The sequence below is a fragment of the Chaetura pelagica genome, unplaced genomic scaffold (genome assembly GCF_000747805.2).
Source record: "Chaetura pelagica isolate M959 unplaced genomic scaffold, ChaPel_1.0 scaffold94, whole genome shotgun sequence".
Classification (NCBI taxonomy): domain Eukaryota; kingdom Metazoa; phylum Chordata; class Aves; order Apodiformes; family Apodidae; genus Chaetura; species Chaetura pelagica.
In genome coordinates, this window is record NW_009952881.1 from 1464518 (window position 1) to 1480620 (window position 16103).

Below are 16103 nucleotides of genomic sequence, written 5' to 3' on the forward strand. Positions count from 1 at the left end.
GGGAAAAAACCCCACCAAAATATATAAAGGGAAGGAAAATTATATCTAATAAACTGTGAATGTATTTAGCATGCTGGGCAGATTTAGATAGAAAACATACAGCTATCTGTATGCAGTGCTTCGTTAATTACTCCTGTCAGAAAAAAACGATTAATACTCTGTATCTTTTCTGCTGCAATTTTTGTTATAGTGTCCACTGCTTAGGGCACAGCAAAGCTACGTGCTAGATTTTTTTGGAACTGATTAGTAAAATATAGATTCAAGCTGCCAATTGAAATAAGCATTGTTGGTGATTAAGCCATTTTTTTCTTTTTTTTTTGGATGTGAATATTTCTATTGCCTGTTTCATATTTACAGTACCTCTTTCCTTCACATTTAGGTACACCAGAAAGCCTGGCAGAAAAAGAGCGACAGCTCTCTACTATGATCACCCAGCTGATCAGTTTACGGGAGCAGCTCCTGGCTGCCCATGATGAACAGAAAAAGCTGGCAGCCTCACAAATTGAGAAACAACGGCAGCAAATGGACCTTGCTCGCCAACAGCAAGAACAGGTGAGGCTCCAAGAAAGAAACCTGTGAAAACGTTTGATGCAGAATGCTTGCCATAAACACTGTCCTGCTTGGTGTTTTCTTTCATGTTTTTGTTAAAAGAGCTGAAATGCCTTCAGAAATGGCATTTTTTTGTTCTTCTTCCTCCCCCCTAAAAAAAGGAAATATACTAGGATGCTGAGAAAAGAAGTGGGTGTGGACATTCAAATAATTTCTTTCCTAAGGTAAATGGCATTTGATAGAATTCACAGTTCTTGTTTCTTGCACTGACATTCAGTTTTGGGAATTTCAAATAAGACAGACCATAACCGTTATTTAACTCTTTCTCTTTTTGACAAGAAAATAATTGAACAAAAAACCTTAAGCATACTCCAACCTTCAAATGTTTTCTACAAGTAAGATTTTATATCTTTGGTTTTGTATGTTTTTTCCTGTTTGTTTTTTTTTTTTGTTTTGTTTTGTTTGTTTATTTGGTTGGTTGTTTTTTTTTAAAGATGCAGCTGACCAAAGAGCTGTCCTTTTCTCACTGTACAAGAGTGTAACAAAAGTGATCCCATACACTAGTTCTCTAGGCATTAGATCAGACAGATCCAAATTAATGTCTGGTTTTTAAGAATCTGACATTATTACTAGAATTATCTTTTCAGTTAAATGTATATTATAGGATATATACAGCAATATATGCTCTGTTGATTTTAATGAGTTGTGACGTCTGATATTTTATGTGCTTGAGTATTTGCCCACACGTAGGAATATGGACTCATCCCCTAATGGAAAATAACATAAAGGAACAGTGTAAAAAATCAGAAGTTGGAATGTCATTTAGCCATCCAGAGATGACACAGTAATTAACTATTGACACTTGTGAATAAGCTAGCACAAATTAATCTTGACACATTTGCAGACGAGTGATATCTTACAGTGAACACTTTGTAATTATATTTCAAAATGAAAATTAAATGACACTTAAAACTAGGTTGTCATGCTCAATGAAGCGAGCATGTAGCTCAACCAATAGGCAAATAAAATTCAGAATTTGAGCCACATGGTGCTTGTGTACCCTACTTTACTGTGTCAAGCCTATACATCAAGACTAAGCTATGGTAATTGCATTGCAGAGTATCAGATACATTTTCTTTCACAGTACTGTTCAATCTAAGAGGAACTATTGACACTAGATGCTTCATGGTATATTTTTGGTTTTCATCATTAAATACCCATTCAAATGGTACTATATTGTATGTGCAGGTACAAAAAGCTGTTCACAAGCAGTCTGAACTCCTGCAGATCTGTGCTTTTAAACATGTAAAGAAGGCTATCATCTCTGCCTGGGCTATAACTCACCATGTTAAGTAGCCACATCAGCAGCAGCTCCAAACAATTCTGGGCAAATCTGAGAAAAAAGAAGCAGCAGTCAGAAAGAATGATACTCCACGTGGTCTCTGATTTCAATATGAAATTAAAAATTCTTTCTTTCTGAAGCTGAATATCATTATAATCCTTCTATTTACCTTCACTGAGATTCTAGCCACAGGGACAGTGTGAAGATAAGCCCAAGAGAGCTCATCTTTAGTGGCAAGCACCACACTGCTCAGATGGAATAGCACAATAGGTGTGTTATTCCTTAAAAACAGTAATTCAGGCACTATATTGGTTTTAGAATATTGTCTGTAGCACATTTACTTTTAGAGGTGCGTTTCTGAGGGTAGACACTGCTGCTGACCACTGATCTGACAATAGGTGACCTGAGGTCCTAGTAGTTTACCCCTAGGTTACACAGTCTGGGCCCACAGACTGCTAGCTCTGTTTGAACCACCTTTTTCACCAGCAGACTAAGGCCTGCTTCTTCATTCTTTACTGGGAGATTTGTCCAGAATTATATCAACAGCTGTCTCATAAAGGGTATTTGATCCCAGTTACAAGCAGCAGTGTATTGGGTTATGGTAGTTGCTTGATTCCTTTTCTGTGTGGCACTTGGCCACAATTTGACTCTTTAAGACCATGCTCAAGAATTCAAATACATATGGATTTTCTCTTGGTCTCATACAAAAGGGAATTTTAACTGTAGCAGTGAAGAAAATGACAGTTATTTCCAGGTGACAAAGTGAGAGATTAAGGAAATTACAGACTAGGTCTCTGGTGTGCACAATGACAAACTGTTAATATGTAACTGCATATTACTTATGAGTTAATCTGAACAGTTTGCACTAAAACTATGTGATGGATTATTTCCAAATCAACCTTGCTACATTTCTTTGTATTTTTAATAATAAAAACATTTTACTTAGCTTTCTGTGTTTATAACAGAGGGTAAGGGTGCTCAGAAGATGGTGGGCAAGGAAACTAGGAGGGTTTTTGCCAAAACCAGAACAGTGGTTTCGAGTGACCAAGCTACCTTTGTCACCATTATGTGGTTCCTCTGCCCTAGATAAATATTTATTGGAGGGGAAATTAAGAAATGAAGGTAGCAGAAGTGCTGAGGCCAGGGCTTCCAGGAAACACAAATCTCCTGGTTTCAGTCTGCTGCACAGTTACCCTTCTAAAGCAGAAGTCCAGTTCTTCCCCTGCTCCCTGCAGCTTCTCCCCAGTAGCTGCACTCCATGTTACATATTGCAGGGAGCAGCTCTTAAATCTGGGGGCAGGATTCCATTTCCCTTCTGCTGTTGCATGCTGATTTTGGTTGGTTTGTGGGAATTGGGGAGCAGAGAATGTCTGGGGTAGATTCTCTCTCGTTAGCCTCTGCCCTGAACACTTGCTTCTCTCTTCTCCATTTATGTTAGAGAAGGGATATAGTGAATCTTTACCCTCCAGATCCGTTACTGAATCTACCATATGAGGGTAAGAATATCTACATATTTCACGGGGTCGTGTTGAGGAAGAGGTACAGAGCTTCAGATGCTGCTTTTACACAGAGTGAGACACTGCTTCCTTGAGTAGTTCCAAGGAAGACTGAGATTTACAAAAGTAATGTGCTACTGATTGTGACTGAAGTTAGACAAACTTGCCCTAGGAGCTTGTGCTGAGCAGTGAAACATCTATAAATACTAAATAAGCACCTGAGTAATCCCATCCCCATTCAGCAAAGCACTTAATTTTAAGCATGTGTTTCATTCCCATTGTAGCTAACAGTAATGCATCATAGTCAAAGATCACCACAGGCTTAAATGCTTTGTTGAATAGTGATGAGATTATTCACATGCACATAGTTAAACCCATCTTTCTGTGCTTTGCAGAGTTGAGGCCTAAGTGCTTAAACCACATATTTCTTTCTGGCTAACTAGAGTTTTATGTTGCATTTACATTTAAAATGTTAACGTCACATATACAGATACCTCTAAAATATCCTTAATTAAAAAAAATAAAATTGTACATAGTAAAAATATAATAAAGAATAAGATATTTTCCACTCATAATATTGAAGTTTCAATATTACTGCTTTAATTTAATGGAAATTTTATTTCTAATAGATTGCAAGACAACAACAGCAACTTCTGCAACAGCAGCACAAAATCAATCTACTGCAGCAGCAAATTCAGGTCAGTGTGTTTTATTGCTCTCTTCTGATGATGTTTAAATTCCATTTATGAAAAGGGGAGGATCTAAAATAAAGCAGCTACATGCTTTACTAACAAGTCTCAGTAAAGATGCTCTTTATGGTGGGTCTTTGTGTCCTAGGAAATTATTGTCAAACATATTTTTGGTGGAAAGAGCTTTTCTTTAATAAGCAGAATTTTCTTCTGAATGTTATGAACTATTTATTAAATCTTGTAATTTAACTCTGAAATCTGCAATCAGTTGGACTTGTATTGTGAGAAGTAAAAGCAGAGTCTTAATCATAGTTAACAGAGTTCCTTATTCTACTAAGACAAAATTTGTTTTATTAGAAGTTTAGAAGAATGTTTTCCATTTCATTAAGTAAAGCAAACATCTATAGAATAGGATAATAGCCATTGAGAGAGTATGAAGTCCCTGGTGATTTGCAAAGACCCACAGGTATATGTATCCCATGTACCATTGGAGTAAATGTACCTTCGTGGATCTGGGAGGATTCTGAAATTATTCAGTTTTCTGTACTTGTACTCAAACCCTGGTTTAATTTTGCTCAAATACATGCGGGTACGGAGTGATGTATAAATAGAGGCAGTGTTGACACATGACCATTAACTTCACTGCTTCCCACTTTGAAGCATTTCCATGGGCCTGTTCTTTGATTTAAGTATTTTGGTTTGTTCTGGCAGATGATTGTGCTGCCCATAGTTGGTTGCTGTCCAAGCTTTTAAGCTTGGACTATCAGATTTTTTCCTTAATCAGCTGGATTATAATGTTATTAGGTGCCCAAACTGAAGTTTTCCCTTCCCTTATTCCCAAGAAACACTTGTAAATGCTTTTGTGAATACTGTAATGCAGTTTCAGTTACACTTTAGGGAGTTAAATTAAAATATATACATGTGTTGATACCTGGGGTGAGAGACACAATTGAATTTTAAAGCACCATTATTGCTATTTGCTATAGGAAGACTGCATCTTCATACTAGTTGTACATAGAGGGTGGAAGAGACATAAGAATAGTGAAAGGAAAATATCTTCTCCAAGTGCTATTTGCAAGTCTGGCTTCAGGAAATGAGGAATCATAAAAAAAAATAAAATAATCTTTACTGAAGCGTAGCTGAGTCTGCTAAACAGAACAGTTATTTGCATGAAAAATTTCTAATTTTTCTAATGGCTTTAAAAATTAGGACAGAGAAAGAGGAATCATAACCAGGTAATATTTGTTCCTATGTGAAGAATGTGGGTATGTTTTGCTGGGAAGTATCTTGCTCTGTAGTAAAAATTTTAAGGTAATCTTTTGTTTCAGTTCACTCACTACTTTCCAGTAGCTTTACTTTTCTGAGGTAACAGCTGACTGAGGAAAGATAGTCTTAGGTTAGTTTAGAATAAGTTGCAGCTTGATTTTCTTGTTCACTCACAACTTTTGTCTTGCATAATGCTGAACCCACCACAAGTTTTCTTTTCCATCCTTTCCTAAAAGTATTTGCAATGATTGTTCTGTTCATGTGAACAAAATTATCTCTCGGTGATCCTTCCCTGTATTTGTTTCAAAATTCTTGCCAATGTAAGTTACTCTTATTCTTAGTAGTTTGGCCTCTTTATTTATCCTTATACTTGCATGAATCTCATTAATTTATTTGAGGCAATGAGGATTGTTTCCTCTCCCAGCTTGCTAGCCAGACGGGTAGTGGGCATCTCATTGCCCAAGGAACATTGTAGACTCCAGTAAGAAGCATTAGGCATGTTGGGCAGGTGCCATCTCAAACATACATTGATCTTATGAGGAGATTACTGATAAAAGGTTTATTAGGAGATTATTTCATAGGTTAAAAACCAGCTTACATAGTCTATTTGCTTGTGAGCCAAGTGGTTCTTCTTTGTTTATTTGTTCTTTATTAGTTCTGTGCCAGGTTTGCTAGGCAGGAGTTGCTCAGGAGTTATTTGCTAAGTCACCTTTGCAGTTCATAATAGGTTTGTTGCTGTTTTGATTACAAGTGTTGAAGTTTGTTGAGACCTGTAGCTCCCTGAGGGCTATAGGTGAGATGGAAGTAAACCAGGAGGCAGGTAAGACATAGAGTGTTGTGCCGGTTCTCCCAGGTCCCCTCCCAGCACCTTCCCAGAAAACCTCAGTACCGATACTGAGGTCACACTGATGGGAGGGGGGAATTCATCTTATCAAATGTAGATAGCTGCAACGTAGACTCTGTCTCAATTAATTATCCAGATTGTTTTACAGTGAAGAGAGAGAAGCAGAGTGAGTAGTCTTTAGGATGCAATTCATCTTGTCCTAAAGTAGACATTTAAAACGTCAGATGGGTTGTTCCCTTAAATGACTCCTTCTCTCCATTAACTATAAAGGATACAGATGCTGATGACTAGAATGTAGGGATCTGAAGTGAGATGAAGTGAATCACACTCTGGGGCTTGAGGGAAATTTTTTTTTCCTAAAAAAATTCACATTTTCCATTTAGATTTTGGGCTTGGTAGAATTCGGAAATACATCCAAAATAACTTACTTTATTTTATTCAGAAGGTGCATTTGTTTAAGGACACACTTGAGCAACCCTTTTCAGGAAACAGCGATTACTTCTATAAAATGTTGTGGAGTCTTATCTACAGTTTGTATGCATGGAAAAACAATTGTGCTCTTTTCTGCCACTCCCCTTTTGAAAAGATTACAAAATATAAGTAGCACAGGTGCCAGTTCCATCTGGGCATGGGCCTATTCATGGCACAGCTACTTGAAATAAGTACAGTGTGTTCTCCAGGATGCAGGAGTGGGGCATTGCTGATGCAATGTTTTCATCATGAGAGGCATACACAGTGTACCACTGTCATCTTCTGAGGTATAGTATTAGTTCTTAAACAGTAATTTCTGTAAGTGCATACAGTTTATGTAATCATGTAAACAATTAGAAATGGCTTAGATGGGAATTACAAGATTTCTGTCTACTGCATGTGAAAGTGGAAATAATGCATAGTGAATATATCTGTCCCTGGATACCTCCTGGCTTAATTTACCAATAATTTATGTTATTTGATATTACTTACATTATTGTATATATTGTTCACTTATATAATTTTTTTCAACACCTTGTTTCATTTAGGTTTTTGTTTTGTTTTGTTTTTTTTAAACCATTTACTGGAGTGCCTTACTCCAGACTATCCAAAACTTTGTCGACAATCTATGAGCAAGGAGGACATTAGCAAGGCTTAGCATATGAAAACAACATGGGTGTTTCAGGAGCACTGAGGTCATTAAGGGTTCTTCAGAGTCACCTCATGTTACTTGTCTGGGTGTCCATGTTGGGGAAAGCAGTTTTGTCTGTTGGAGGAAGAGAGTGGGAATCTGGAGTTGTTCTCAGTTCTGTCTTTGATTACCTGAAATTTGGCAAATTGTTTCCTGTTCCTCAATTTAAATGCAACATTTTGAGAATCTTAAATGAAAAGTTTCAAATAAATGCAGTGTATTATTACTTTTCAGCTCAAATGTTCGTAATGCTTATAAACGCTCTTCTACAGAGGAGTCTGTAGAAATGGGAGGAAATCTTGTATGCCAAATTAAGTTCTTAATTTTGCAAATCTGTGCAGAGAAATCATTGCTTTTAGTTGAAATAGGGTTGTGAGAAAATACTGCAGGGCAAGTAAGAGCTCACAGATCAGTATCCAAGTTGATTCAGATTTTTTAAAAGGGCTTTTAAAAAAAAAAAAAAAAGCATTTATTCTTAAAGTAGAAGGGACAAAATTAACCTATTTCAAGGGCATCTCATAGTCTTTGCTGTGAAATGAAAAACCTTTATGGATAAGTGAAAAAGCTGTTGTGGTGGACCCTTGTCTCTCTCCTGCCTGGCTTACCAATAATGCCTTGCTTTGAGACAACACAACAACAAAGGAACAGCCCCACGGCTGTTCACTCAGCTCCCCCCCCCCACACACACACTGGGATGAGGAGGACAAAGCTCATGGGTTGAGACAAAGGACAAGGAAAGTTCTTCACTGATTAAGGTCCCAGGCAAAACAGACTCAAACCCCTGTGAATTTGGTGCCTTGCTGCCAGAATGCAGTCCCTTCAGAGTCCCTTGTGGACTGCCTTTGGCACCAACAAGTCCAGCTGAGGAAGGAGTTGACTCCCACTGATGTTTGGAGCATGCTGATGCAGGACTTCCCTACATGAGGGAGGATTTAAGGGACAAAAGTGTGAGGGCTTCCCTCCTCTAGTGGACAGGCTTCATTAGAGCAAGTCTTAATTATGGCTGAAATCCTTCAAAGAGGTACTGGTTGTTGTGCTTTTCTGAAAAACTTGCAGTGGGTATCACAAATAGGTGTGGTCCAAACTGCTTTCATCCCTTTTCCTTCACCTTATTCCTCTATACTTCATTCAACGTCATTGCAGAGCTTTTCCTTTTCTGTTTGAATCTGTATGATTTCCTTCACATAGAAAAACTGGCTTCCTCTGCTTTCATAAATATTGTTTTAATTCAGCCACTAGAAATTATTCCTTATACTGTTTTGTGTTATTTGTTGTTGTTGTTCGGTTTTGTGTGTGTGTGGTTTTTTTTCGCCTTGCTTTAATCTATACATTCATGCTGTTGTAATTTCATACTAATGTTCTTGCATTTTCATTTTCAGTCAAAAACAGTGAACATGATTACTGTGATAGTAAACAAACAAAAGAATAGTGACACAGAAATTACAACTATTTAAGCTGTCCTATTCCTTGAATAGGAATTGTTTGAATCATACTTAAAACTGAAAAGGTTGAACCAATGAGTCGCTCTTTTTATTCATGATTAACTACTTACAATTCAGGTACCTGGTGAGCTGAATAAGGACTATCTCTTTATGTGAAGTACATGTCTAAAGATCAGGAATAATTACATTCCACATTAGCCTTCATGGCCTCCCTGACTTGGTTAATTAATTTTTTGCCAGGATAATAATAGTAGAAATAGATTTAAAGATACCCTTCATCATTAAGTGTGTAACTGACCTCCAATTTTAAGAGCCAAACCTTTCATTTATTGCCTTTTCGAGACAAGCTAATGCTCCTTGCAGTAAGCTTGCTGGAAATGCACAAGCTGGAATCTAGTTATTGTCAGTCCAGTTATGCTCTCTTAGATTGTTTCTCTTTGTAAGCTGAATTTAGCATTGATGAGCAAAAAAACAATTGCAATGCTGTGGTTCTGGCACTAGGGAATATTCTCCCCCACCTTTTTTTCTTTTCTTTTCTTTTGGTTATTGATCATGAAACTGATCCCCTTCCAACAAGCTCTGAACAGGACCAAATAAAGCCATTGAAAGCAATTTGATACTTCTGTTAGCATGGTATGTGGATCAGATACTCCCTTGAAAGAGAGCAAGAGTTATAAAGAAAGCTTAGAAGTCTAGGAATAGCCCCCAGCTTCATCAAACCCTTAAAATATTTGTAATTGTATCTTCAATCATGAATTAGCCAGGAAAAACAGACCTTTTTTGCCTTTATATTTCACTGCTGTATGCTGTTTTTAATTGCCCAGAGGCACACTGTTGTGATCTTCTTTGGAAGTTTAAAACCAGGATAAAAATGCAAATCTAATTATTTCTTTTATCTAATCTAATTAACTTTTACAAGTAATGATAGATGCACTGTAGCCTGCATCAAACATTTTAATAATGATGTTTCTGGATTAAAGAATAGGTGAAACTACTGTAATTTATGAGCAGTCAAGATTATGGCTGTAGAAAATGTAAATTATTGTGGTGACTTAATAAACTGTAGCTGAAGTTTATTAATTTACAGTAGAAAGGATACATTTCCCTTAAATTCACATTTGCTTATTAATAGGTTCCCAGCTGTCATTGGTATCTTTCTTCTTCTTTCTTTTTTTTTTTTTTTTTTTTTTTTTTTGTTTTGTTTTTTAAAACAGTTCAGTATTAAAAACATCTCTGTCTAACTCCCTTCTGCAATGCAGTTGTATGCACATGAAAGAGAGAAATGCTGTTGTGTGCTTGTAACTTCTAGCTGCTGCTAAATCATTGACTTGAAGGGCTCTGCTATAGGAGTGGCATCACTGTTCAGCTCTTAACTTGTTTAGTGAGAATGGAAAATGATTCAGTTGAGGAAAGACAAATATGCTAAACATTGAAGTAAAATGTGTTTTATTTATTATTGCATAGTGGCTTATTAATGAATTCTAAAGTTCTTATTTGATAATTACCAAAGCAAAAGGTCTATTACTGGTTAACTTTTTCCAACAAAAGCCATCTTTGTGGCTGGCAAGCTTGGAATTTTCTGTCGGATGTGTGGGAAGAGAAGTAATGTGGGATCCTTACCTTCTTCAAGCAGCCCATGCTTTATTAAATATTCTGGTGATGCTCTTTATCCTTTATTCAATCTGTTCCATACTAAAAATGCTTTGATATAACACCATGATAGTGGCCTAAGCAAAAAGATATACTGTCCTAAAGGTTCATCCCTCCTGGGCTATTCCTAAGCTTCTAGTCTTGCACCTTGGTCCTCCCTTTCCAAGGATCCTGCTAGCTGTTCTTTCCCTGAGGTCCTCAGCCACTGGAAATGAGATTTAACCTGGCAAAGCAGAAAGTAGTTCTGGATTTGACTTTTAGCACAATCTTTAAAACCATATGCAGTCCTGAGGTGGAGGAGTGGACTCTTAATTTTTTTACTGTGACCTTCTAAGAGTTAAATCAGCTTTCTTGTATTTTTCTAATTCACTATATACTTTTTTCTTTCTATTATCTTTATTTCGCCTACCCGAGTCTAAACAAATTGTATTTAATGCAAAAATTAAGCCTTGTGTATCGCTTTCATATGACTTCTCTAATTATAGAGCAGTAAATGGTAGAATAGCATATGTTAGCAACATGAGCAGCAGTCTATGAAATGAGCTACAAGTTAATAAAATGATCTTGTGGTGGTGTTGGCCAAATGTTAGCACACATGTTTCAGAAAGTGATATTTCAACAGACTTGAAGAATAGGACTTTGGCACACGGGTGCTGAACATGATCTGATGTGTGGAAATTAGTTAAACCAAAGTAAATGTCATTGTTTCTCAGGCTCATCTTGGTGCAGAAAACGATAGTAGCTGCCCTCCCACTTTCCCTCTCCCACGCCTGTTTTAAAATTGGAAATGAAGGCACAGGCATCCACAGTCCCCAAGTACTGCTGCTTCATTCGCTCTGGGTGTGCCGTGTTGTGGACTTGCCAGTGGCTTCAGGGCTTGTTCTCAGCCATGCCTCTGCCAAAGCCAGAAGCTAAAATGTCATTGCTTCTACTGAGCCTAAACACCTACTCTACATCCTTTGCTTACAGAAAGGCCCCAGATTCCAGCCCTCCTAATTTAGGGGCACATTGAAACCAGCTCCTGAATAACAGCAGAGGATCAAGCAAATATTTGCTCCCCACCTGCACTGCCCAGGGGTCACTCTCAGCTGGTGGTCTGCTTGTTCCAGCCCATTGTGGAGCGACGTGCTGTAGCAACCTCAGTGCTTGCTATTCCAGACACCCTGATCTAGCTTCCAAAGAGTCTGGCAGAGATTATGTCCCTCCGAAACCTCAGGGGCTATTCCTCTGGTAGCAGGGGTCTCCATCACCCCCTCTGTCAGTGTGCATAATGTAATATCTGCAATATTGCAATATTTGGAATGAAGCAATAATAATGCAGTATTTGCTCAAGCGCAGAAAACCAAGTTTCCCTCCTAAAGCAACATGTGCACAAACTAAAATGGATAAGTGGGAGCAGAAATTGATCCAACCGGCAGCCTGACAACAGGGCTGATTCTCAGAAGTCTTGAGTAATACTTGCATTGCCACTATTTGATGACTTGTATATCTAAATGTTACACGAGCAGGCTTTGTGGAATTGAGCACCTCATATGAGGAAGGAATTGGTATATTAGTATTGTGGTTGGAATAGCAAAGACGTAAATGCGGCAGGCATTTTAGGGGATGTAATTTGTTTTATTAGACAAATACATGCTGTTGGAAAAAACAGGCAACCTTTTGGGCACACCAGCTCTTTCTCAGGTCTTACATCAGTGTTACATTGAAACATATCCTGGGATTGCCAGAAACTGCTTAAGATACTCGCCTTTCATTTCTAATTAGTTACTTTTTCAATGATGATTTTTGTGATTGACAACCATGTGATGGCCAAGAGGGAAAACAATCAGGATTTTTTTTTTCTCTCTTTTTTTTTTTTTCTTTTTTTTTTTTTTTTCTTTTTTTTTTTTTTTTCTTTTTTTTTTTTTTTTCTTTTTTTTTTTTTTTTCTTTTTTTTTTTTTAGAAAAACCCCCCCACGCTATTTGACATGCTCATCAGGAGATAGTGAATAAAGAAAATAGTTAATAAATGTTAGTATTGAAATGACTTGATTTATGGAGATACTCAAGATACACAGGCAAGACTGGAATGTGATGATATCAGAGGTCAAAATTTCTATGTGTCTGCAGAAGTGGCTATTTGGAGGAGAATGATAAAGAACAGCCCCATGTAAAAAGGCAAAAAGCATTTAGCAAATAAATTGAGAAGTACTTTTTGAAATCTCAAAGTAAAATCTTAAATTTGCCAGATAGGCTAAATCCTGACCTAAAGAATCAAAATGTGTTTTAGTTGTAATTTTGGGAATGCTCCAGAATGCAAGTGTATTACTGAATCAATTTGAGCATAAAAAAACTTATTTTAAATGTATTTAATGTCATGACAGGAAGGAGGAACAAAGTGCATTGGTCTCTGAATGCAGTCAGGACTTATGAATTCACATAAAGTAGAAGCATATGCAACCCAGTAAATGAGCAAACCAGCTTTTGTTTAACATTTGGGATATATTTAATGGCACAAATGTAAAAGTAAAGTGAATTATTTTTTTTTAATATTCATTGTCTTATGCAAGCAGCTAATCCAGACACTTGCAAAAATCTCAAAGCATAATTCTCCAGGAAGGGTGAATGGCCTTGCCTGGAATTTGCCTATCTCATTTTAAAGTTATTGTGAAAATAAGGAAAACCTGGTTTATGACTGCAGTTTTCACCCTATTTCCTTTTGTTTGTTACATTAGAACTCCCTCCCCCAAATACTTAGATAATGTAGTGGCTTGTGTTGTATGCAAGACTTTTGCTTGTTTGAAAGAACTAGTCTTTTATGTAAATCTTGTGTAAATCATCTTCAACAAGTTGGGCATTTGCACAGCTTTAGTAAATTACGTCTATATTGAGAACCTAAGAAGTTACACAGTGTGCATTCCATACTTGAGGGATGGGAAATAAAAATTGATATACTGTGTGGCACATGATATAACACAGTGAAATATCTTTTAAATTCCAGAGGGATGCACTGACATCACCACACTTAATTCACATGCAGTAACTCCCACAAAATGTTATTAATTTTAAATTGAAGTTTGTAATCATTCAATAAAAAGAAAATAAATGAGGTAAACAGTATACAATGGTGCATTATGAAATGCTGAATTAATCTTATTCACCCACCCAAAATGACAGTATGTTAAGAAAACATTAAAATTGTAACACCAAATAATAAAAGCAAAGAAATTCCCAGTTGATGGTGAAGTGTGAAATCCAGCTTGGGACACATGACTGCCTTGCAGTATGGAAGGGCAGTTCTGAGTTAGGGGACTTCATTTTCAAGTAATGTATTAGTAATTTTTATTCTGTAAATGAGAGATTAACCAGTTGCAGGAACATACAGTTAGTTTAAAATCTAGTTCAGGCAGATAAATGGGTTTGGGTACTTGTTACAGCTAACAAAATCAAGTTCATAGTGCAATGTATATATAATAACCTAAGCAGAGATTGAGAGTCCTTATTTGAAGAAGCAATCATATAACATAAATATAGAAACAAACTTTTCTCAGAGGAGAAGGTATGGCACTTGTTTTTTGCTCTGACAAGGAGTGATTTATATGAAGAACTCTACTATCACATTTCTAGTTTTGCCTTTTCCATCTCATTGAATTTTATTGGTGGTATATATTCAGTATGCTTATCTTCTCTAAAACTGCATATCTGAGTGTCTCATAAGCTGAAGTGTATTATCCTCACCAAACCCTTTTGAGGCAGAATAAAAAGCATATAGATATTTGCGGGCATCTAATTTTAGATATCTTATTTGGGTGACTGAATTAGGACTTTTGGCTCCGTATATAAAGCAGTCCAGGTGCTGTGAATTACCTTCTGTTGATTAGACAACGAGGTTCCTAATTTAAGCACCTAAGTTAAGTTTCATAAGTGACTTAATCCCGTTCTTATATAAAATTTGGCAGACCTGAAATCAGTGGTTTCAGGATTCATAGCATGGTTCTCTAAAATCTTGATCATCCATGACTTTCTGACACCTTATCACTTGCCTTAATTTATGTCGATGGAGCTTTTAACCAGAGTGAATCCACTTCAGCCTCAATGAAAACCATTTCTGCTGGCCTGAGTCTTCCGTGTAGTCAAGCTGCTGACCACATAAAGCCATTGTCATACAGAAAGAGGCAAGTGGAGAGAATACTCTCAGTGAGGAAGACTATAGCTTTCCAAATCCATGTCCTTTCCTTACAGATATGGAATAACTTCCAAGGCTGTGAAACATCCTTTGAACTGTGGCTTACTGTGAAGAGAAAACATTTTTTTGTTTGAGGAATTCCTAGATTTCTTCACTGTCCCTTGCACATTTTGTAGGGCATTCAAAAGACTTATGTGAAAAAGCCATTAAATAGTGTTTTTTATTTAATCAAAATGGCTGCAGCAAGATGGAGATCCTGAATGCCACATTTTAGGCCAGAATATATTTTTATGGCCAAGTTATAAACCTCTGAAAAAAGGGGGCTTATAATGGAAAGGTTGACACAACCTTAATTTTAGTGTTGTAAACGCAATGGTATAATTTTGGAAAAAAGTCTTTATAGCTCTGCTAAGATATTAATTGCAGGAAATTACAGCATATCCTATTAAAGTATTATGTCAGTGGCATACATAGCATATAACACCTTTGCATATTCTCCCTTGTTTTCACAGCAACGTTTTGCATTTTGATCTGTAAAGAGTAGGTGGATAAAGTGGCTCAGAATTTCTGATCGTTTTTGCTCAAGGGAAAAAAAAAAAACAAACAAAACAGCCTGGCTAATGCTACTCTAGAAACAGATCTTCTTTTAATCAGGTAAATCCAATACAGGTATTGAGGAATGAACCAAATTCTGCTGAAATGAAAGTCTTTCCTTTTTTGTGTGTGTGACTTTTGCACCAGGAATTTTAATTTGGACCCAGTCCTTATTCACACTGATCAGATTTAGTCAGTCTCTTTTCAGAATGACAACTATTTTTATGGCAAAGTAATTTTTGCTGATAAGGGCTTACTTTTCACCTTCTTCTACTTACAGAATAATTTCTGGCTGTTACAACTGCATAGCAGACCCAGGGTCTTGCCTTTGAAATTTCTGCTCAGTTAATGGTTTAGAAACACATTTTATGTCTATATGGTGGAGAAGAAGCTGTAGATCCCTGTCAAGTTGAACAATATAGATATGTGCACTGCATTGTGAAGTTTTTACTTCCTAAGAAATGGGTTATTTCTTGCTCTTTTGCCACTTTTAAGTTTGCAGGGGCGTGGTAAAATACTGTGATTTCTTTACAGGAATTTTTTCTTATGAGCTAATTATTTGTAAATATATTGGCTATAATATACATTGGATTGTAGCTTTGGAGTGTAATCTCAGGTTGTACATTTTTAAACTGTGGTTGCTCTTTTTAACTAGGATAAACTAGTATTACGTTCCTTTAACTAGATCAAGGGAGGTTACTTGCCTCTTTCTTCTGCCCTGATGAGGCCACATCTGGGATACTGCTTTCATTTCTGGGCTCCCCAGTTCAAAAAGGATAAGGAACTACTGGAAAGAGTCCAGTGCAGGGCCACTAAGATGATTAGAGGAATGGAGGAAAAGCTGAGAGAGCTGGATTTTTTCAGCCTGGAGAAGAGGAGACTAAGGGGAGATCTCTTAAATGCT

General features: G+C 36.9%; 1 protein-coding gene across 2 annotated transcripts in view; it reads left to right on the forward strand.

Annotated features, from left to right (window-relative positions):
- The window catches only part of SOX6 (SRY (sex determining region Y)-box 6), a 241841-nt gene that overhangs the window by 99401 nt on the left and 126337 nt on the right, over positions 1-16103 (forward strand). For both annotated transcript variants that reach the window (XM_009995398.1, XM_009995399.1), the window contains 2 exons: positions 380-552; positions 4017-4085. In XM_009995398.1, coding sequence (XP_009993700.1) covers positions 380-552; positions 4017-4085 — 242 coding nt within the window. The remainder of the gene's footprint in view (positions 1-379; positions 553-4016; positions 4086-16103) is intronic.